Source organism: Physella acuta, unplaced genomic scaffold (assembly GCF_028476545.2).
Source record: "Physella acuta isolate Inbredline_101_S28 unplaced genomic scaffold, ASM2847654v3 ptg000217l, whole genome shotgun sequence".
Taxonomy (NCBI): Eukaryota; Metazoa; Mollusca; class Gastropoda; family Physidae; genus Physella; species Physella acuta.
The window spans coordinates 42523-67755 of record NW_026731736.1 but is presented as its reverse complement, the minus strand read 5'-3'; the positions used below and the strand labels follow the sequence as shown (position 1 = coordinate 67755).

Genomic DNA, 25233 nt, shown 5'->3' with positions numbered 1-25233 from the left:
CCCTCAAACCCCATCATTACTCCCCCTCTCATCCACCAACACCCCTATCCGTTTAAAATCAAATAAACAGTGTCTTTTATTTTAAATACCATACATCAAAGAAAAGAAATATATCAAATAAATAAATAAACAAAAGTAATTAAAATCAAATTACGTAACTAGTTAATAATAATTTAACTAATTATAAAATAAAATTAAATTAAAAATAAACAAAATAAAAATAATTAAAAAGTAAACAAATAATCAAATTACGTAACTCGTTAATAAAAAATAATTAAAAAGTAAACAAATAATCAAATTACGTAACTCGTTAATAAAAATTACACAATATAAACAAAGTAATTAAAATCACATTACGTAACTAGTCAATAAAAATTAATTAAAAAGTAAACAAATAATCAAATTACGTAACTCTTGAATAAAAAATTAATTAAAAATTTAAAAAACTCATTAAAACTCATTAAAAAATGTATAAAAATTACGTAACTAGGTCAATGATTACGTCACAAGGTCAATAATTACGTCATAATATCGCTGATTACGTCACAATGTCAACGGAGATTACGTCACACCTCCACCTCCGCCAACCCCAGTTGGCGTAGTATTTTACTATATGTCATTGCGCCACCCGCGCATCCTGCTCCACCACCCTGCGGCAGCTGGTGGAGTATTTTACTATATGTCATTGCGCCACCCGCGCATCCTGCTCCCGAGTATTTTACTATATGTCTTTGCGCATCCCCACCAGCTCCTCCGCCAAGAATTCGCTCCAAAAGGGACCTAATATACTACTGCCGGGGGAGGGCGTGTGGAGCGCTAAACGGGGTAAACAAAATATCATTTTGAGCTACATTACTGAACTATACAAAGTCAAAGTTAAAAAAATAGGCTGGTACCTGGCTTAACACACTAATTGCACTACTTTCTACATCGATTGTTTGGCACCAAAAGAAAATCTGTCACAGGATAGCGACTGGAGCAGGGGGCGCTTTTGCGCTAACTTAAAAACTATACGTACACAGGGGAAAATACGCGAAAATCATAGTCGCCCTATACACCTCACTCAAGGAAAAACTATATGGGGCACCTTCGGATCAGGGGACCACATTCCAGTTCATACACGAAGTTGGACTTGTAGTTTAAATCCTCCAACATAAACTCAATTAAAAACGCAGAAGAAGAAAAGGTTGCATAGGGCACCGAAATGAGTTTCTACGCCTCTGTATTTACATCCAGCCTTCCTATGCCGCCAGGAATATTTATAGACATGAGAGCGAGTTCTGAAGTTGCAACTGTAGGGTGTAAAAGTGAGCAATCGTAAAATTCTTTCAACCTGCAGTTCGAGGGGTAACTAAGTCTACAATCAAACGAAACTTATCTAGTTAAGAAACGTTCACACATTCGACAAAAAAAGTGTCAGTCTTTGAGGTATATTTATTTTCATTTTGTAAAAAGGCATTTCGTCCCCCCCCCCCCCTTTCCCCAAAAGAAAACAAAAAAAAAACAATGACGTGTTATTTTATTACAACAACTTGATGGTTTAATGATAACATGAAACAGGTTATTGATTGTTATTTTGTATTGTAAGAAAACTAACCCAAGAAAATATTGTGTGTCTCAGGTTCTCATAAAAATATACGTGTCGAGTTAATGGGTGCGTTTGGGAATAGTTGTTTTGTTTTTGGTTTTACATTTCTCAATTGTGGTTATCAGATTTAGTTTTTAATTGGTAATTTACCAATTAAAATATTAGTTTTTTAGATATTTAAGACAATTGTGAAAGGTTTACCGAGGTTAATAAAACGAACATTGCATATCTTTTGTTTGTTTTCATAATTAATTTTTGTCTTTGAAAAATGTGGGCATTTGTGCTTTTCAAAACAATACTATTTGATAAAAATCGATGAAAAACTCAATGGTATATAAATTCATTGCTGAGTAAAATAGTTATCTTATGTTTGGAAAGAATGCTTTTGAAGTATACTTATCCATCCCTATCGATTTATTAATGCTGCGTATTCCTTTATCATACCGCTTTGCTTAAAATACAGCAGGTAGATATTATAGATTACAAAAGTTAAGCAGTATTGGGAATTGACCCCTAGAGGTCATGTATTGCTTTTAGACATAGATTTTATGTGTAGTAAATGTGTATGTTGTTTACATGAATTCCTACACAAAAATAGATATATGTTTTTAATCGTTTGCGCTTGTTTTGTTTACACAAACGTTATGTATGTGTATATGGTTATAGTGTAGAGTGTTTTAATTATCTTATTTTATTGTTTGGGTAAACACGGAATCACAATAAAATAAACTTAGGCTTTGGGGTGTTATTTTAGGACATACTTAATAAAAGAATCCGTTATGTATAGATTTAACTAAACGTTAAGAGGCACTCTAATGGATCGCATTCAACGCTACTATATTTTATTATCATGAAAACTATATTACTGGTATTTCTAAAACAACTCAGCCTTGGTCGACACAATTTCGCGCTCGACTCCACAACCACACTAAAACCTACATTTTTAAAATACCATTTTTTTTACATTTCTTGAGGCTGAAACAGTAAAAAATATATGGGAAATAGGTTTTCTCCCCTAATAAACAATTCAGATAGAGTTATTTCCCTTGGCGTGTCGTAAACCTTTTCCTAGAATCGGGGAGAGCATCCAACCAAATCGATAGTAAATGGGTAACCACTTGTTGTGAAATGGTATGGGTCGATGTCTGAAAGCAGTTCGCCCCTGTATAACGTTACATTTGTGGCCATTTGAACAAACAGCACCGACCGTTATATTATAGTTATATGAACAAACAGCACCGACCGTTATATTATAGTTATATGAACAAACAGCACCGACCGTTATATTATAGTTATATGAACAAACAGCACCGACCGTTACATTTGTAGTTATTTGAACAAACAGTATCGAACAAACAGAAAAGTTTATGTTAAAATGGCTAATAAAACCAGGAAAACATGTTTAATAAAATGTAAAGTGAAATGGTAGAAAAGTGGCCTTTCGAAAAAAAAAAAAAAAAAAAAAAAAAAAAAAAAAGTGAAAGCATAGATACAAATGTCGATTTTTAGGCATGCCGAAGTGATTATAGTAAATAAAATGACCATAACTGTTAAACATTAAAGTCATTTAGGTACCATCGACTACAATCAGTTTCATATTTCGTATAGAATATAAGCCGTTGTAAAGCCGTATATAATTATTTTATCAGTTCAAATATTTTCTTAAAAACCGCACTCAACCTCTCGAAATAAACAGGAATTGCCATAAACTGCAAAAAAAAAAAAAAAAAAAAGTGGCCTTTCGAACGTTAGGGTCCATGTAGCAGATGAAGAAGAGTTTTCCAGATTCAGTGACCTCGGTATACAAAGGTATAGTGTGGTCAGCACAATGTCCATCCGCCCTTACTTTTCCTACCGTGAGTCAGGTATTTATCATAGCTGGGTTGAGTTAGGGACGTTCTACGAACTCCAGACAGATATCCGAACTTGAGGTTTTCGTGTTAGGGGTCTTAAGCTCTATCATTACTTAAACCAACCCTAGTATAAAATGGAATTTTTCCAAAAATTAAACTTAAAGCAAAGCTAAGAAACTCGCGTTTCCTTAAGTGTATGTTTCCTAATATTAAAGCTGCAGAAATTAGAATTTTATAAGAAGAACTAGCCGTCCCGGCCAGGCCGTGCACTGGCATCTCTGAAAAACGTATCTGTAAAGGACCATAACTTGTGTGTTTAGTAATCAGCATCAACCCGGCATTGCCCACCCTAACCACAACCAACCAAAACACACAAAAAACGCAAACATAACACTAACACAAAACAAACACAAACGAAAACACAAAAACAAACGCAAAGACAAACCCAACCACAAACACAAAGAAAACACAAACACTAACGCAAACAAAAAAGCAAACGAAAACAAATCCAAACGCAAACACAAACCCAACCACAACCAAACGAAACCAAAACACACAAAAAAACAACAACAACGCAAACATAACACAAACACAAATACAAACAAAAACGGAAACACAAAAGCAAACACAACCACAAACACAAAGAAAGCACAAACGCAAAGAAAAAAGCAAACGAAAACACAAATGCAAAGAAAAAAAAAGCAAACGAAAACAAACCCAAATCCAAACCCAAATCCAAACGCAAACACAACCACAAACGCAAACCCAAACTCAAACACAAAGAAAACACAAACGCAAATATAAACTCAAAGTGTCCACAGTCTAGCCCTTGGCGCCAAATCGCACCATGACGACGTGCGGCGTAACCGCCTGATTCAACTTAGTAAACGACTATAGTACCCAACTTATTTATAGTCTTTTGAACTCACTTACGCGAACGTAGGTACCATTGCGAACACGGGAAGGCCCGGGGCGCCAAATAGCACCCTGTCGGGGTGCCGGAGGACGCCCGGATTTGATTAACTTAAAGACTATACTAACCTTTCTTATCCATAATCTATCGCACTGTTTAAAACGAAATTATGCAGCATAGCGCTCACATGATAGCCCAGGGCGCCAAAACGAACCGTGCAGGGGCGCCGGCGGACGTGCCTGTTTCAATTTAGTGAACAAAATTATAATACTCCAAGCTTATCCGTAAATGGAAAGAAATAAACATATAGGATTTGTAGGACCTGGCTTATTAAATGTTATTGATTGAAAAATAAATAATTAGTAAACAGTATGTTCAGTGAATAGAATAAATAAAAGGCAGTATAAAAATACCAACGAAATGGTACTTAATCAATCCACGCTAATTATGTAATTATTTTTTTTTCCTAACACCAAAACAAAGTAAAAAAAAGTATATTCTTTCTTCCCCCGATTTAATGGTTTTTAAAGGGAAGTAACTGTGTTTTCGAAATCTAGGGACGTTATGAGAACTAAAGGACAAAATGCAAATACATTTCAGACACAATTTTAGAAATTTTATAAACGTAAACTTTTTTTTTTTAAATTTTATGTAATATTCATAATTGAAATTTATTATTCTAAGTATATAAAATGAAAATTGTTTTTAAAGACTTTCAATAGTAATTTTTAAACTCATAAATTTAAACCGTGAGCGCTTTAATAATCTAACACTTGAATCCATCGAGTATCGTTTTTTTTTCGGTTTTTCTTATATTCCTTTGTAATCCTCTATTACAAACATTTTACAAACATTTTACAAACAAACATACAGAATGGACACCAGCGAGAAAAGTCTCAAAGGTATTTGAGAGGTCCATAAATTAATTTAAATATCTTGCACGGCGTAATTACAATTAATATGGTTATAAAATCCTGTCTGTCTGGTTTTTTTCGGACTTTACTAAAGATTGGATGTATTTGATGTTTTTAATATTTTCGGTAACTAAATAAAATTTAAAAAAAAAGCAAAAACAATTTGGTTTTCACGTGTAATGGCGACATAAACAATGGCATCCTGCTATTCGATAGGCCGCCATAAATTTTATTGTACACATAGTAAGCTAAAAATAGAAAAACTAGGTCATGGTGTTTAAATGTGCATTGTTATTTAAAAACTTGATCTGCAAAGTTTTGTAAACAAAATAACTATAAAGTGGGGCTGTCAGAAATCGATCGCGGAGTTCCTTTACAGCCAATCAATGTTTGTCTTACGAAAGTGAAACATCGGGTTATTACTTAGGCTTGATGAAAATAAATAGAAATGTAGCCTTAAACTCAACAAATTATTTTCACGTTCTCTGGATCTGCAACTTGTATAGCATTGATTCTAAAAATATTAAATTTCTGAATTAATTTTAGGCTTAAGATTTTAATAACATTTTATCTTTTATTATTTTTTTTGGTCCTAAATCTAAAAAAGCACATTTTTATTCCATGTCAACAACATTACGGAAGGATTTTCGTCAACTCACTGGTGTCCATTGAACTTTATATATTAGATTCACACTATCCTTTCATATGCCGAGGTCATCTGCCCTATGTGTCTTTGGCTCGAACGGGAGAAGATAATGATAAGAAGAACTGTGAATGGTACTTGCTAAGTTAAATACAACTATGCACTTCGTCTGAGCTGTTTGAGTAGTTATACGATCCTCCTAATATAAAGAACACATTAGGAACGAAGAAGAAGAACCGTTAAAACAACCTCACACCTCATCACCATCATCACGTCCCACCACCAGCAGCTATGACAACGCGCACAACTCACGCGTGACTTGTACTGTTGCCATAGCAACCAGACAAGCTTCCTCGCTTGGAACCGACTGCTTTGCCTGACTGAACAAGTCACTCACACGCTGTTTTTAAATGCAGGCAGACATAACCAGGTGAGTACATTAATGCCCAGGTGACTCATCGGACACGTGACCGCTATGATGAATGTAGAAACCATTTTACTTCATCCCACCAAGTCTCGTATAAGCATTTTTTTTTAAATGTAACAGTTCTTTTTGATGTAAATGTATTTTTAAAATGCATTATATTGTTTGAGTTATTACGTCGGGTATATATATATATATATATATATATATATATATATATATATATATATATATATATATATATATATATATATATATATATATATATATATATATATATCATTAATAGGAACTTGTTACTTACGACTGTATGGTAAATAAAACTAATTATTAATCTACTGAACAAAATTAAAGAGGATCAAATAAATTTTAGGCAACACAAAGTTTTATACCGATGGCTGCTATTTTCAACAAAACGGTTAATTACTCGATATAAAATACAGAGAAATAAAATGAACAGCCAGCTATTAAAATTAGTCTACTTGTTATACAGCAGGGTATATTGGCTGGACGTAACACCTGCTTCCTTATGGTGTGTGCTGTTAAATAGTTGTGAAATGTTTACGTGCTGGAAAGGATCATGGGAAGTGTGTGTGTGTGAGTATGTGTGTGTGAGTATGTGTGTGTATGTGTATGTGTGTGAGAGTGGTGTGTGTGAGAGTGGTGTGTGTGTGTGTGTGTGAGTATGTGTATGTGTGTGCGTGTGTTGTTAAATTGTCGAGAAATATTCACTCGCGAGGGGTTCTAACTCTAGTTACCGCAAGGATCAAGAGGAGAGCGTGAGTGTGTGTAAGAGAGATAGTTTTTTTGTGTGTAAGGGTGTTTTTGTAAAAGGGGGAGAGAGTGTGTGTGAGAGAAAGTGCGTCTGAGAAAGAGTAAGGGAGTGAGAGATAGTGTGTGTTATTAAATAGTCGAGGGATGTTAACGAACATTTGTTTTAGCTACAATTCTAAGGGGAATAAGAGAAGTGTGTGTCTGTGTGTTAGAGACAGTATGTGAGTGAGGGAGTGTGTGTGTGTGTGTGACGAAGAGAGAGTGTGAGTGAGAGATATAGTGTGTTTATGTGTGTCAGGGAGAGAGTTTGTGAGGGAGAGAGTGTTTGTGTGAGTGTGGTAGACATTCGAGAAGGGTTTACGTGCAGGGGTTCTAAATTCAATAGTATATGTGCACGTAAGTAGTGTGTGTGTGTGAGTGTGTGTAAAAAGGAGGGGGAGGGGGTGAATGGGTCTCTGTGTGCGTGGGGTAGGGATGCATGAAATTCTTATTTGTTGTTCAAATTCGGATAATTTAAAATTGTCCAATGTTGAAAAGCTTCATTTCACGTTTACTTTGTAGATTAGAGCCTTCATTCATCTACTAAATACCAAAGTCTCTTATGAAAGACTTTGTTAAAAACAACTACTAATCTTGACACATTTATAATTAGTCTGTAATTTATAAATACGATATTTTGTTTACAAATAGACATTATCAATCCAGATTTATCAAAATTAAGAGGTTTTAAGCTTAATCCAGTCTGAAAAACTGGGCTTTGCAATTCTGTCCGTATTCTGTGTGTCTGTGTGTCCGTGTATAAACACGATAACTTGAGTACCGTTACAGCTAGGTTGATGAAATTTCATATATAAGTATTTTATCAAAATCGTAGATCCGTATCAACTTTTGAGCGATTTCCGATAACCGGAAGTGGTACTTTTCCTACTTTGAATTTTTCAAAAGCCTATAACTTGAGTACTATTTCAGATAGATAAATGAAATTTCACATGTAAGTAAAAGATCTAATTCTCTACCTTCTGTTAAATTTTGAGTAATTTCCGTTGACCGGAAGTAGTAATTTACGCTATTTCCGATTTCTCAAAAAACTGAGGTAAATTTTAAAAGTACTAATAATATTGCGCACTATTATGCGCTTTTTGATTTGGCGTTCACTTGGTGTGCAATTAATTTGTCTACGAGATTTTATTCTATTTTTAAAACTTTAAGTATTTAAAATGGATTAAAAATCATGTCTATAGCCCGAGTTCCCATCCCCTGTTATTTTATATAAGAATATTCGAGAAAGTTTAGGGGAGATCACTACCGGTTTATTGTTATCTAACTTCTCAAAAGTAAAAAAAAAATAAATAAAAAAACGTACTTTTAATCGCAATACAAGTTGTTTTTCACGAACACTTCGTCAAATGACTAGTTTTATTATTTAAAGTTTTAATTTATCATCAGTATTAACATTTCTAAGACAAAATTATGCAGAAAACAAACATTAACCAAAAAAAAAAATTCGTTTGAGGTGTTCAAAATGGCGTAGCTGTAATCGATCTTGATGCACATAAAAGAGACGGTTACGATACCACGGCGGTCGTAAAAGGTTGCGCAGATCTTTATCGGGTTTTCCCGGTGTAGTTTGCGCTATTCTGATAACAAACACAGAAGCGCGTTCGGCTCATTGACAATAATTAATAGAGCCACCTGCCTGGATGATGGCTCCTGAAGATGAGTTGACCGGATGGGGTAACGTTCACGCTTGTCTGATGGTGCTGGATTTGATTACCGTAAAACAACAAAACTGAGGTATTTTTTTTAAAAGGCATAAAAGAAGGCTATTTATTCGTTTCTCAAAATTCTTTTTTTAAGTTGTTCAGTTTTCAAAATGTATTTGCTTTGAAAAATATATATTTGTAATAGAACGCTTTTTATAGTAGAATACAGACATATCCGTTTAAAGCTTTAGAACAGTGGTCTAATTGTATTTGAATTCAAGTTTCTCTTTTAAAAAGAAAATATATCGGTTTTTAAAAATAAAATAAAACAAAACAAAAACAAAAAACAACAAAATACATATAAAAATAGAAAAATAAGATAATAAGGAAGAAAATGCAATAATTTTAAATCAGCTGTTTTTGTAGGATTAACATCTTTGATTTTTTTTTTTTGTGAGAATTATGAGCAGTTGAAATGCGATGCTTAGTTAGTTAATTTAAATATGAGAACTTTCTAACATATATTTTTGGAGATAGAGTTGTGATTTTATTAAAATAAATAATGAACGTGCCATTTTTTTTTCACCATGCCATGTAATTAAAATTGTATAGAGAGCAAAAAAGGGATTTTATCTAAATATTATTTTCTTGAAAAAAAAATATTTTAATGAAGTTCTACATTACTGCTACGTCTGGATATATTAAGATCTTTTATCAAATAGTGAAAATTGTTTCTGTCATAATGTTTTCTATCAGAGGGGGACTAAATTTTTCGCAGGGGGTAGGGGAGGACACTAGTTAAAGTATATATCTATATATATAATTCTCCTCTTCGAGCCGTTAGAAAACAAGCTGCAAACGCTCTCCCTACCTCCCCACCCCTACATGGTTTTAGTGAGCTGTGTTCACTCTAAATGTTTACAAGCAGAGCCAACGATTTTAAACGTAGGGGGGGGGGGGGGGAAGGAAGGGGGGGGGGTTATGGTCCTTAACGAGCTACTTATAGTGTTTTAAAGAAATATTTTCAGTGTCAGCGTTGGTACTGTCGAATTCACAAATTATGAATTATTGAAAATTAGAAACAACTAAATAGCGGCGTATGTTATGCCGCGGGCCGGCTCGTATTATATATTTAAATTCTTTTTCGTTCGCGGATGAGGGGTGTGGTGGTAGACGTTCTCAGTCAAACGTGTAGAGGGGATGGAAGCAGGCGTTGATTAGTAGAGCTGATTGGCAGAAGTAATTGCGCATCTGACTTGATGATTGGAAGGCGAGGCGACTAGGTGCCGTGTGGATTGGTAGGTTCGGATCCCGTTGGGTTTAAAACTGCTCTGTCTCTCCTTGGACTATATACTGTTCCTTTGTCAACCCTTGGCGTTGAAATATCCCTTTTTACTTTCTCGTATATACGAAGTATAGAGAAAGTATTGTAATCGTGCACAAAAATCACTTGAAATTTTAACAATTTTCACCGTATTACACCTCAGTCCTTCATCACATCCGAAGTATAGAGGACTTATTTTAATCGGGCAAAAATTATCAATCCAGATTTATCAAAATTAAGAGGTTTTATGCGTAATCCAGTCTGAAAAACTGGGCTTTGCAATTCAGTCCGTATGTCTGTGTGTGTGTCTGTGTCTGTGTGTCTGTGTGTCCGTGTGTAAACACGATAACTTGAGTACCGTTACAGCTAGGTTGATGAAATTTCATATATAAGTATTTTATCAAAATCGTAGATCCGTATCAACTTTTGAGCGATTTCCGATAACCGGAAGTGGTACTTTTTCTACTTTGAATTTTTCAAAAGCCTATAACTTGAGTACTATTTCAGATAGATAAATGAAATTTCACATGTAAGTATAAGATCTAATTCTCTACCTTCTGTCAAATTTTGAGTAATTTCCGTTGCCCGGAAGTACTAATTTACGCTACTTCCGATTTCTCAAAAAACTAATGTAAATTTTTAAAGTACTAATAATATTGCGCACTATTATGCACTTTTTTATTTGGCGTTCACTTGGTGTGCAATCTTTTGTCTACGAGATTTTATTCTATTTTTAAAACTTTAAGTATTAAAAATGGATTAAAAATCATATCTATAGCTCGACTTCCCATCCCGTTATTTTATATAAGAATATTCGAGAAAGTTTAGGGGAGATCACTCCCGGTTTATTTGTTTATACTGCTATTAGAACTTATTCTTAGTTCTTAGTCATAGATGCCTGAAAGAAACTCTGCTAACCACAGGATTAACTGGATTCGTTCTGTAGTCTTCTCAAATCACTTGGCACAATCGCTGACGACGTCATTCCGGCTTTTAACTCGACGCACATGAATAGCAAACACTTGGTAGTCGATTTATACTTTCTAGGTTTGACGAAGTCTACAGACTAAGGAGAAGAGACTATTAAGCCCTACTTACTTTTACTATCTTCTTTTCTTGAGGCAGGTCTAAACACGGCATACTGCGACTGGCTAAGGAATAAATCTGCAGATTGCCGTGTATCGGTCGCCTCTGGCCTTCGTTTCGTATATTGGTATTTTACTTCAGTGCTGGATATAAACACTGTCAGAAACATGCATTTAATACAACTCGTACAATGACTTCAATATAGGGATAAAAACAATTTTTAGAGTTTTAAAACTGTATGTTAAAGTATTTCAGAATACGTTTTCAATTTTATTTTGAAATGGCGTTCTTAGAAGCGTCTGGGTACGTCATTTGATTCCTGAATGTAAGAACAGCTTACACTACAGGAAAGCTGTCTGTTTCGTCCTTTAAACTAGAAGCCCATCTGCACCAATTCCCCCCCCCCCCCCCCCCCCCACGTGAACACGACGATTCATCCAGCTGATTCCTTCATTTTTCGCATGCCCTTTTATTCCTCGATACGACGGTGAAACTTTTCTCTAGCAGGTTGTAGCGAGGCTAGCCTAGCTTACACGCGATGACAAAAATAAATCATCGGAGGGCGTCATTAGAGCTTTGGACGTCTGAACTCGATCATGATCGAGGCTTAATGAGGGCAGACGATTATAAAAAACAAAACAGGTCAAACAAAATACAGAAGGGGGTGGGGTGTTTGAGGACGGATTGCTTGTACAGCAAGAAGAATGTTCCAGAAACTGTTCTATGAAAGCGATCGGGTGTGCGTTAGCAGTTTTTAATATACGATGAGATTGTTTATTCTTTAGTCGAATTGAATGAATCAAGCTGTGGTAACATTCTCATCACGATAACATTTGTTTAATTAGCCCATATTTATTGCCAGATCAGCAATTACATTTTTTAATTTGTGGATTTAAACATTGTTATCAACACGTTTTTTTTTCTCAGATAATTCTCCGAAAGAGGGGTTTAGGAGATTAGATATCAATTGGAGGGGCGTACTTAAAATTACCACGGGAGGGGGAGGGGGGGGGGTGGGCATTAATTAAAGTTGTTACAATTTCTATCTAGTGGTTTTTTTTTCTATTTCGTCCCTGGCTATGAGAGGGTGCGGCTGACAAGCTCCGAAAAGATGCCTGAAAGAAACTCTGGTTCGAAATGTAAATGAACACGTTTCATTGTGTGGTTAGTAAGTAGAGTAGCTAGTCCGATAATCGAAGGCTGAGTTCGAATCTGAGGAGCGACATGTGGAACCTCTTGTTTTATATGAGACAGAATTTCGCTGCGTTAGAATAGTAGTTTTGATTTAATTTTTTTTTAAAGAAAACTAAATTGTTCAATCACTTAGGTGGTTGTTTGTTGATTGCTTCATCAATGAACGTAAAAATTTTTTTTTAAAAAAGAACAGAGGTTGAGATGCATTCTAAAATGTTAGCAGTGTCCGTTGTTAAGTCTCTTTGTAAGTCTGTGCTTTTGTATGTTATCAATTTCTCAATCTCTAGTTTTATTTCTAGAGTACCTTATATCATATTGTATTTCATTATTATTTTGTTCAGCGTATGTATTGAACACTAGACTAACACTGGATCACAACTGGGCTAGCACTGAGGTAATACTTGACAAGCCCAATATAAAAACAGAACAAACTCACTGCTAATATAAGACAAAAACACAAGACAAGTACAGATTGATCGCAAAAACTAATATTATGTTATACAATAGTACAAACAAGTTAATTAAAAAGTCTAGTGACATTAAAGCGCAATTTCCTTATGTTATCTAAAAATAGCTCTGTCGTAGCGTAAATCAAGAGCAGGCTTAGTAAAACCATTGGTTAAAATACATGTTTTATTTACAATAGAGTTACATGACTAAAAACCATTGCGCGCCTAGCTACCGAACGTGATGGCGCAGCCATTGAACGTGATGGCGCAGCTATTGAACGTGATGTCGCGTGTGGTGTCGTCGGATAAACATGCCTACTAATCGGTCCAAATTTTAATTAATTCAAAAAAAATTTTTGTGACCGAACGAAAGGATATTTTTGAAAACTTTCTTCGGCAATATTGTTCTAAATTATGGCAGGAATCGATTGGTACATGTTTCAAATAGCTGAGTGGTCTGGTTGCCGAGATATGGGCCAAAAACTGCATTTTTTCGAGGTTTTTTTGGCTTTTCTGGTAAATCCATGAAAGAAACCCGGAATATGTTTGGCCTATGTTCATCCTCGTAACTTGCTTAACATAATTGCTTTTGGAACTAGTCCTCGATATTGCTTCATTGAGGAGGAGATACGACTTAAAGCTGCGGACACACATCCATTCATTCATACATTCATACATCCAGAAATGACGGGTTAATAAACGCAATTCTCCAGCATGGAAATTGCGCTAAAAAACAATAAGAAAAGAAACGGTATTACGCTTATAGGTACAGAGAATACTTTATAAACTTAATATGATGATGATTACAACGAATTATAATTAAAAAAAAAAAACCAATACAACACGCTTGAAACTTAGAAAGGTGAGTTGTTTTGACTGACATTTCAGCTAGATAAATGTTTTACAAGGGTATCGGATGAAAGTAAGAGCTTCTTTGAGGTTCGCCTCAAGTTTAACTTGGCAAATTACATTACAGAGCGCCGAAACATGATATCAAAATTAAGTGCAAATTAAGCTTAAAATGCAATTTTGAATAACAGACACAGACACACGCATAGACACACAGACACCCACCCAAACATACAATAACCCCACGTGACCAGCCATGCAGGTGAAACATAACTACCTGTCTCCACACGCTTAGCTACACATCAAAGCGCCACCTAGCGCATCAGCACACGTTGGTGAATAGGTTAACAAAACGGCTGGCGAATGTTATCATATCAAGGCTCGACATAGCCTCAGAAAAAAAACTCGAAAAAAAAAACGCACAACTGCACAAGAGAGAGATACCTCAGACGAGAGATGCATTTTTTATACGATGCCTGATCTGCTAGTTACCACGGTAACGAAGATGTTTAGGTTTTGATGTCGGTATTTGTGTTACGTTATCATTTCGACGTGTAGTTAGTGGTGTGGTTAGCGATGAATGTCTGATTTGTGATAACGTGAGGCGTAGATACAAGATAATGTCTGATTACATAATGTGTAGTTAGCAGTGTAATTACGGGAAATGTCTGATTTGTTTATGTGATGTGTGTTAGGTTTGCCTGTCGCCCCTCCTGGGACATAGGCAGCTGATCAGAGCTTTTCATGCGCCTCTGTCCTTGGCTAGTCTCTCCAACTGTCCCCAGGTGTATCCAATCTTCTTGGTGTCTTCTTCCAGGTCACGTCTCCAGGTCTTTCTTGGTCTGCCCCTCCTCCTCCTGCCTTGTGGATTCCAGGTGAGCGCCTGTCTTGTTATGCTGGAAACAGGCTTCCCGAGTGTGTAGCCAATCCATTTCCTTGTCTCTGAAGTATCTCTTTATGTGATATGTATTTTGCGATTACTGCCGGATTGTGTCTACATATCGTCATCTAGTATTTTAAGACTCCATTATGTAAAACATAACCTAGCATCTGAGCAAAATACAAACATGACAATTACCATTTTTTTAAATATTGGAATGGCACTGTCATATAGTGGTGCTTCTAGGACGCACGCAACAACCCCCTCCCATACGAGGCTAAATCAGTTGTGTATAAACAGTGGATCTTCTTCTTCATTCTTAATTTTTAATTGCTTTTCTTTTTGGATTTGCTTCCATAGCCTTTGTCCAACCAAGAACAAACTACAAGGCAGCAGTTGTTTGATTTTGGAGTTGTCTCTCCTAGAAGAGTGGCTGTCCCCAGCTAACGAGCCTCATCTGTCCGGGGGTTCAAATTCGAGACTTCTCGGTTTGGCAACCATGAGCTTTACCAATCGACCACGCCAACCCCTTAAGCAGTGGTTAATAAACGATAGTCGAACAATGTTGCAGCTAATCCTCATCACACGAATTGATTCCATCTTGCCCCAAAACCTAACAATCAAGCTCACCCTTTACTCAACTTAACTCTAACCCAACTACAGAACAGTCCCAACCATGAAATACGTGACACGTGATTCGCACGTTGCTATGGTAACGAAGACGTCCAGTTGTCGGCACCGCATGTGACGTTATCATCACGTGGCTAAAGGCTAAGTGTCGTGTACACGTGAGAGGTTAAATGATTCTATTTATAGACGCCACTCCCTGATTAATAATTCAGTTTCGGGCCGACTTTTCAACATGAATATAGTCCCAGCATAGCCGTCCATTCGTTGAGACCTTTATGTGGTCTTAATCGAAAAGTGTGATCTAAAACAGACCGTATATAAATGTGTATTACATATAAAGACTAATAACATATTAACAACCGTATATCGACCCCATGCCTGTAATTTTAGCCTACCCGCTATTCTAATCCAAACCCTTGAAAAACCGTAAGAGAAAATCTGTTTTTTTTTTTTTACTTGGGTTTAATTTAAAGCACAGTATCAAGTTTCAATTACGATTAGTTTGCATTAAACTTAACCTATAAAATACTTGATGGGAAAAAAAATGTATGTAAATGTAGATTTATTGCCTCTCAATTTTCACCCCCCTTCTCCCCACTTTTCCCCCCTCCACCCCCTCAGCATCCAGTTATCGCAAGCTGCAGTCCCGCGGAGTCTCGAAGACACAGCCTTTAAATTAGTCTGTCAATAGCGCGGCTTGTTGGGTCGAGATTGTCCGCTGAGATATCGCCAAAATATGTGAGGGTGGGGGATGAGGGTGGGGGAGGGGAGGCTGATTACATGGGAGGTGGAGGAGAAGTGTGTTTTAGATTTGTAGGCATGTAGGAGAATGGAGGAGAAAGATAAGATTTGTCACAACAAATTAAATGTCATTCATCTTACAGAGAAAACAGAGAAAATTCCTATCGATTCCAATAAAAGGGGAGATAATGAATAAACCCTAACACACTAATTTTTCTATTGTGTTTAATTTGATACCAGTCGGGTTATTACTATCAAATGTAATATTTTCTTACACTTTTTTTTTCAAATGTTTTAAAATCATTTTCATAATTTGGGATTTATTCTGAAATATAAGTGACACAATGTATGATTTAAAAAAAATAATTCTCCTTAACAAATTACATATTATGTTTCAAATTATAATGTTTTAAATAATTCCTTAACATAGTAATGGGACGGCGTGGCCTAGCGGGTTCGAGTTGGTAGAACGTCCCTGAGTCTACCCAGCTGTGATGGGTACCTAACTCACGTTATGGAAAGTAAAGACGGCTGGGCATAGCGCTGACCACACTATCTCTTCATATGCCGAGGTCAAGAAACAAATGAACTCTACTTCATCTGCCCAATGGATCGTTAGGTCTAAAGAGGAATCGTTACTTAACATAGTTAATTTGATTGCGTGGTCGAGTGCTAGCGCGGAAGATTTGTTACAAAAAGTACGAATGATCGAGTACACATTTCGTCCAAACGTCCTACACTATTCGTGCAGAGTTCCCTAAAAGCTTTAGTCGATAATGATTTGTAATTCTTTTATTTGCTAAAGTGTCCTTTACGTTTGCATTATTAAACACATAGTAAAATGTATCGATTTGTTTCTTGTCAATTATTAGTCATTATTTTTTTATCTAATACAGCAGTTTTGTTTAATTTTCCCGAAAAAATCCTTTCAGATGACAACGCAAAAAAGTACATGTTTTTAAATTAGTAAACATGAGTTAAAAGATGTGTGTAAGTAATTACAAAAAGGGGAACTTTGGATTAAGTTGAGGAGATCAGACAATCAGTTGAGTGATCGAGGTGAGCTGTTGTTCAATGTGGTCACACCCGAGAGCCGACCGTTCTTTTCAAACCTGAAGGTCCATGGGGCAAATGAAGTAGAGTTCACCTGTTTCTGTTAACACGGTATATAAGGGGTAGTGTGCTTTGCACTATACCCAGCCGCCTTTACATTCCCTAACGTGAGTTGGGTACTCATTAGAGCTGGGTGGACGCTCTGCTGACTTGAACCCGGATTTGAGCTCGAGACTTTTGGGTTAGCAGTCTAGCGCTCTACCTGTCGCTAACGATTATAAAGGGCACATAATTATAGTTAACGGTAAAGATCGCAAACTACTCATTGGGTTTTGAAAAAAATATTTTTGTCCACTCATGTGTTTACTTAAGAAGGGACGGCGCTAAAAAATGTTATCTAACTGATTATTGTTAAGACCTACGCATCGACTTTACTAATTTAATTTTTAAAATTTCTAATTATAAAAAAAATAGAAACTGAAGCAAGTACAAATTTTTTTTTATGTGTAACACATTTTTAAACACTAAAAATATTTATTCATTGAAAGAACTGAATTCTCATAAAACTCCTTTCACTTTTTATCAACCAACACTTGTTTATAGAGAAAGATATTGTTTTTAAATATTATTTTTAGTGCATTTCAAAACTTTAAAAAAAAATTCGTTTTGGTTTTTCCGTTGTAAAGTAATTATCTTTTATCTTTATACTCCTATGTATTTAAATTAATTCTACGACGGATTAAAAATATACTTTAAGTAAATACATAAACACTTTATTTTTAAATTTCAAGATGTGTATTACATTGTTTGTATGTGTTCTGTCTCCTTAACAGAAATACGTTCCATCTGGTTGGACAACGTTCCTTATTTTTGTTTAAGTCTCTCACACCAGTTTTACAGCTAAAAGAAACCATTGTAAAAACTAAAAGACTTTATTTATGGGTAGCTACACACATTATTCTACTATCGCTGATTCTATAATTAGAAACGGGAAAACCGAGTAGACGAGAATAGGAACGGTGATAGCGTAGAACAATGGGGGAGGGCGGGTAAAGAATGGGTGCTGTCTGGTGCTTGACAGTGCGGTGCAAATCTTTCCTCGCTGTGGGGTTTGGATGCTAGTTTGTTACAAGACTCGGGTTGCGGTGTTTTGGGTTGGTGTGTGCTAGGGTTGTTGAGGGAGTATTGTGTGCATGTTGTGTGACGTGTTTGTGTGTAAGAGGATCCTAGTGTTGTGAGTAGTTGTTGTGTGAGAGATATGTAAACGTCTTTGATGAGGTGAGTAGAATTTACGTATGGTTTGAGTGAGTGGAGATTTAGTTAATCTGACTAGGTATTGAGTGACGCTTTGAGGAAGGGCATGTTTTCAGTAAGCTTTTTGTGTTGGCTGTAGCAGTGTTTTGTTGGTGTATGTGTGTATGATGATGTGGATGAATGTAGATGTGTGTGTGTGTGTGTGTGTTGTGTAGGTATTGGGGTGTTAGAGTTAGTTTTGCGTGGATGATATGGAACTATTTCCTGAATAATTTAAATGTGTTTTTTTTCTAAATTACTTATTTAAATTTTACTATTATTTTTGTTACATGAATTTGACATTAAAAACTTTTAAAACTTCACAAAATATAAGCACTCACTAAAAATAACAGTACTTTTAAAAATAATGCCACAAGCATAAAAATATATTTTAAAATAAGTACGCAGTTTAACAAAATTAGATAATTATTTTTTAAAAAATGAAACATAAAACTTGTCTTCGCTAATTAACCTACATTTCACCTAACCATAATTGATTATAAAATACCAAAGCGGTAATGGAGCATAAAAAAGGGGAAGTAATGACTTAAACATCGCTTTCAATAATCAAATATTTCCACCCCGTTCTAAATCATTTTGGCCAAAGCCAACTTTTCGATAAAAAAGGAGACCAAAAATAGTAAACACAATCAGTGGAGTCTGGCCGCACAAAGACACGCTTGCCAAACTGGCAACAAGATAAAGGAAATTAAAATCGACAAATATAGTTTGGCACGTTTCAGGTAAATTGTCCTGGCACCCTCTCCGTCTTTACGTTAACTACTTTACGATAAAAAAAATATTTAAAAAAATAAACGAAAATTCTATGACGCGTTTACAGAACAGACAGTACTAAACGAGAAATAGTTGAGATTACATAAGAGGGAGGAGTTTCTACTAAAGTACTCTTATATTGTTGTTGGCAGTGGGTTCCTAAAAATAGTCGTAGTTTGTTTCCTCTGTCATTAAAGCTATAAGCCTCGGGTAAACAAGTAGTCAAAGTTATTATTTCACAGGGTTTCTTTCGGGTATTCTTCTCCAGGTTCAGGAAATGGGGTAGGCGGGGGTATTTAAGATTTCTAGGGAGGGAGCGGGTTAATTATATTTTTAAAATAATTGAATTAAATAGTTTAATTACTTTTTCCAGTTAAAAGGCGGTGGACGCAGTACCCTCACCCCCTCCTATAGAAATACCAGAAAGAAACCCTGGTGTTGTATAAATGTGAAAACAATTCACTAGGTTGGTTGGATGACAGCTGCGCTGGATGCCATTCAGATGTCACCGTTGAAGGAATAGGATTGTACTTTAGTATTCTACCGTCCCAGACGGTATTGTGTTGTCTGGCATTTTGATGCCAAAGGTCTCAGGGTCGATAACTCCCCCCCCCCATCCTTCTCTCCACCTAACGAATCCACAGCTTGCTAATTTACAGTCGACCAAGGCCCATATATTTGTATGCTGGAAAAACATTCACATTTGGTTTGGTACTACATGGGATGGACGTTCGTGATTTGTTTGAGGAATACGTCAAGATTAGATTGAAACATAAGCAGATTGCGTGACACGTATGTTGTGTGCTGTATGGTATTTGTAACACCAAGCATTGTACTTGGATCAGCGAGCATGGGCGATGAAACACATAACACAAAGTACTGATCAGGATGGGGGTGGTGTGTGTAACAGACTGAATTATTATGTATAATAATTATATTGTAATTGACATGAAGTTGCGTGAATGTAGAGTACCTGGCCAACGGAAGTAAGTGTGAGCGACTCGTCATGTATTTACATGCTTTTTTTGTGAGATCGTTCACTGACGTAAGAAGAGAGAAAGTTGTGTATAAAAGGTGGAACGCAAGATGAACGAGTGTGCTTGTCTGTGAATGTGTAGTAGGATGTCACCATGTTACTTTGCTTCTTGATTGTACTAAACCAGTTGTTTTTCTTTTACTATAGATTATTAGCATTTCATTGTGGATATTGTAAATAAAGTTTAAAGTTGCAAACTACTGTTGGGTTAGTGTATCAAACGAACCCACAACAACAGCAATGGATATTACTGTTGTTACAGCGTGGAATAGCAGTAGAGCGCAAGACCGCTAACCTGCAAGTCTCGAGCTCGAATCCAGGTTGGTTAAAGGAACGTCCTAGATTCCACTCAGCTCTGATGGGTACCTTACTGACGTTAGGGAAAGTAAAAGCGACTGGGCATAGTGCTAACCATACTATCCCTTCATATGCTGAGGTCATAGAAACAGATGGACTCTACTTCACTTGTTTGTCCCATGGACAGTCAGGTTTGAAAAGGGAACTATACTGATAAGAAGGGAACCAAAGGAAGGTGGGAAGAATGGATTAGAGAATTCAAAAATTTAAAGATAGAGAAGGAACATGGTACCTGGAACATGGGATGGACAACAGGGAACATGGAACATGAAACACTGAACAGTGTAAACATTTCGTTTTGAAGAACAGAAAAAAACCAATACCGAGCAGATGGTCGTGGGTATAGCTAGACATATTAGTAATGAAGGCTTAGGGTATATAACACACAACTTGTAAAATGTGTTAAAAGTAGAAAACAAACACATCAACAAACGTGTACTCACCCGCGCTCCATCTGTACTGCTGAGCGAGACATGACGGGAGCCACGTGACCAGCATGAAACAGCATACGTACAATCCATGTCTCCTGATTCTTCCATATTCCATCGTCTTCTGGCACTAGGATTAGGCATCGATCAGCATGTATGCCAGAGACTCGGTCGATAATCCAACGATAATCCGACGATAATCTAACGATAATCCTCCTATACGATGAACACAATTTCGAACACAGAACTACGAAAACGCGAGTTAAAAATCTAGAAATTCACTTCAGTATACACTTGCGGCTTAAAAAGAAGAATTTAACTAAATCACCTCAACACAACTCCTTGAAATGAAATAATCATTTAAATCAATACAACTAAAAAATTAACTGAACATGTATATGTATATATAATACATACATCTACGAGCTTTTAAGTCATCCTGAATGATGTAAAATTGTATGAGAATACGTCTAAAACGTAATCAATTTTAAGTAAAAGTTTCATCAAAATGGTGAAACAACTAATCTCACTTTTTCATTTCGTTTACATGCCTAACTAGTTTATTGATGAGCACAGTGGATTGTTTTATAAGTCCTGGAAATATAAATTAGGTATGTCTAGTTGAAAAAAAACACCAACCCACACAATATTAAAAGAAAAAAATAAATAATACAATTTTAATGGTTTGTAATGGACTCTTAGTTACTGCAAGGGGTTACAACCCGTATTATCTGTATTTGTAGTTGGGCATTAGAGACTAGACTAGACTCGAAAACAGATCGCAACTTTTACATTGTGTTTTCCATACAAATTAATTTATTTTTCTAATGCGCTTCTGATTTCTTATGATGAGAATCGTAGTGCTTGTATCAGAATATTATTTTTTTAAAACTGTAAACCCAATAAGTAAATTTTGAAGGCAATTTGGCTTCTTGAAATAATCTCCAAAAAAGTTGTTTTTTCTCACCTTGTGAGAAACCTGGACACAACTTACCCTGAATAAAAGTTATAAATAAAACAATTCATAATCCTCCAATCAAAACGGCGTTGGGAAATGACGCCGTTGCCATAGAAACAAAAGACCTTGCCATTTATCTTTGCTTGTTTCCTGTCTAACAAATTGTCAGTGGGTGTTTAATAAAAAAAAAAAAACAAAAAAAAACAATAACACTGGAAAGCAGAAACATGCGCACTGAATGAAAAAATCTCAGGATTCGTATGACGAGTGAACCGTATATACGGCGATTGGAGATTTTTCTTTCCCATCCGTCATTGTGTAATCGCCGGGCTTCCTCTACGTTCTTCTTCCTTCCCAATCAATAGATCTGAAACAATTAACCGAAAAAATTATAAGTTAGGCACGCTTTTGTGTTTACAGAAAATATGAATATAATTTTACAAGAAAGATTGAAAATTAAAAATGTATTCTATTTCTTAATTGCCCTTATATAAACACAGCTTCGCGACTTCAATCGTTTTGATGCTTTATGTTTAACACACACACACACACACACACACACACACACACACACACACACACACACACACACACACACACACACACACACACACACGCACGCACGCACGCACGCACGCACGCACGCACGCACGCACGCACGCACGCACGCACGCACGCACGCACGCACGCACGCACGCACGCACGCACGCACGCACGCACGCACGCACGCACGCACGCACGCACGCACGCACGCACGCACGCACGCACGCACGCACGCACGCACGCACGCACGCACGCACGCACGCACGCACGCACGCACGCACGCACGCACGCACGCACGCACGCACGCACGCACGCACGCACGCACGCACGCACGCACGCACGCACGCACGCACGCACGCACGCACGCACGCACGCACGCACGCACGCACGCACGCACGCACGCACGCACGCACGCACGCACGCACGCACGCACGCACGCACGCACGCACGCACGCACGCACGCACGCACGCACGCACGCACGCACGCACGCACGCACGCACGCACGCACGCACGCACGCACGCACGCACGCACGCACGCACGCACGCACGCACGCACGCACGCACGCACGCACGCACGCACGCACGCACGCACGCACGCACGCACGCACGCACGCACGCACGCACGCACGCACGCACGCACGCACGCACGCACGCACGCACGCACGCACGCACGCACGCACGCACGCACGCACGCACGCACGCACGCACGCACGCACGCACGCACGCACGCACGCACGCACGCACGCACGCACGCACGCACGCACGCACGCACGCACGCACGCACGCACGCACGCACGCACGCACGCACGCACGCACGCACGCACGCACGCACGCACGCACGCACGCACGCACGCACGCACGCACGCACGCACGCACGCACGCACGCACGCACGCACGCACGCACGCACGCACGCACGCACGCACGCACGCACGCACGCACGCACGCACGCACGCACGCACGCACGCACGCACGCACGCACGCACGCACGCACGCACACACACACACACACACACACACACACACACACACACACACACACACACACACACACACACACACACACACACACACACACACACACACACACACACACACACACACACACACACATATATATATATATACATTTATATTCGTTTTCCTATCCTAACCCCAACCTTAACAATAGCCGTATCCATAAAAAAAACAGTCATTAGTTTTATCTTCCGTATAAATACTACACTGTTTTTGGACAATGACCCTTAATTAATAATATGGATACGTTTCAGAGTGCAAAACATTAATCTAACGTAAACTTTCTAATTTAGCGATATCAGATGAATCATACGGTTAGTGTAAATAGGCACTCCAAGTCACGGATTCGAATCGTATCATAACAATCTGTCGATAGTAAATACGCCGTAAATCTGGATATATTGTTGATTTATTTAGAGATATGTCGTAAAATGTATGGCTCGCATCAGCTGTTTGGGTACGATTTTTACGACAATGGGCTGCGATGGTAATTTATTATGCTGTAACAAATAAAACTTGAAGGTACTGTTCTGAAAGACAGCTATAATATTCAGAGATGAGCTGGGCCGCAGGGATACAGGAATAAATTCCGGTGGGCCTTACAGGCATTGGGCCCAGTGGCGTCTCTAAGTATATGGGGGTGGGGGGGGGCATGTGCGCGTGTGTGTGTTTTGTTGAGATGGCTAATTTGTACTCATTAGAGATTTATACGCTATTTATTCATTAACTGAACATGCAAAAAGCATTTTTATTCAATATATTTTGCAATTTTTCGTCTTGGTGTCACCCCCTCCCCCTAAAATAGTGTCACCCGGTGCGGTCCGCATCCTCCGCCCCAACCCTCGCGACGCCTCTGATTGGGTCTTTGGGCCACCAAAAAAGGTGTTGTAGTAGGTCCAGTGATGCCCTGATTGTTCATATTCAGTATGTTGATAAACTAGCCCTCGTCCCGTGTGTGTGTGTACCAGAGATTCATCCAGGTATCTCTTCGAACCCCCCCCCCCCCCCCCCCCATTTCGCCCCCCTCCCCCTTCCCCTGAACGAAATGTAATTTATATAGAAAATATATACTTTAACAGTGTCCGCTCCCCCCCCCCCCTCCCGGAAATTTTAGTCCGCCCCCTTTTAATCAACCCCCCCCCCCCGAGAAAATTTCAGATGCTACCACGGAGAAAAAAAGTCTGGAAGAAGCACTGGTGTGTACTCTTCCATGTATATTATTTCCCTTGATGTCCAATGCCGTAAAATTCATACATAAAAAAACTGCACAGTAACCATTAAACTCAGACGGTATTTTTCCTTTATTCCCCGGGTCGTTCGGACACAGCCATTCTACCCCGTGTAATATTGTTGGTAGTTCTGACTAAACTAGATAAAATACAGACATATTTCGATCGATAAACCAACAAAAAAAAAAAGAAAAAAAAAAAAAAAGAAAATCGCCATTTCTTTTAGCCGAAACTACCGTATTGAGGACTGACCGGGCTACTGAATGATGCTTTGATTCCCATTAAAGCAATTCGCCCTCACCGTCTTGCTCCGCCAATCAAAATGGTCCAGGAAATGACGTCACCTCATCGGAAAAGGTTAAAGTTGATTCACGCTATTTTTAGCCTATTTTTTTCCCACCTTTCACTCAATGTATAAAAAGGTTCTGGAATATTCGATTTGATTGTGATTTTCTGCTCCCAAACTCTCCTCTCCCAGAAGGTTTTTTTTTCAGTAGCGATACTTACGTCATACGACTGTCGTCATGGTAACTAAATATATCAAGACAAAAAGTTGAATTTATTGGAATTAACAAAGTGAT

At 37.7% G+C, this 25233-nt stretch overlaps 1 protein-coding gene across 1 annotated transcript in view; it reads right to left on the bottom strand.

Annotated features, from left to right (window-relative positions):
* Positions 1 to 22139, bottom strand: part of LOC131937657 (thrombospondin type-1 domain-containing protein 7A) — a 222134-nt gene extending 199995 nt beyond the window's left edge. The window contains exons 1-2 of the mRNA XM_059295249.1: positions 21901 to 22139; positions 20922 to 21500 (exon numbers count right to left, since the gene is read on the bottom strand). Of these exons, the coding sequence (XP_059151232.1) occupies positions 20922 to 21024 (103 nt within the window). The 5' untranslated portion in view covers positions 21025 to 21500; positions 21901 to 22139. The remainder of the gene's footprint in view (positions 1 to 20921; positions 21501 to 21900) is intronic.
* Positions 22140 to 25233: the final 3094 nt, after the last annotated feature.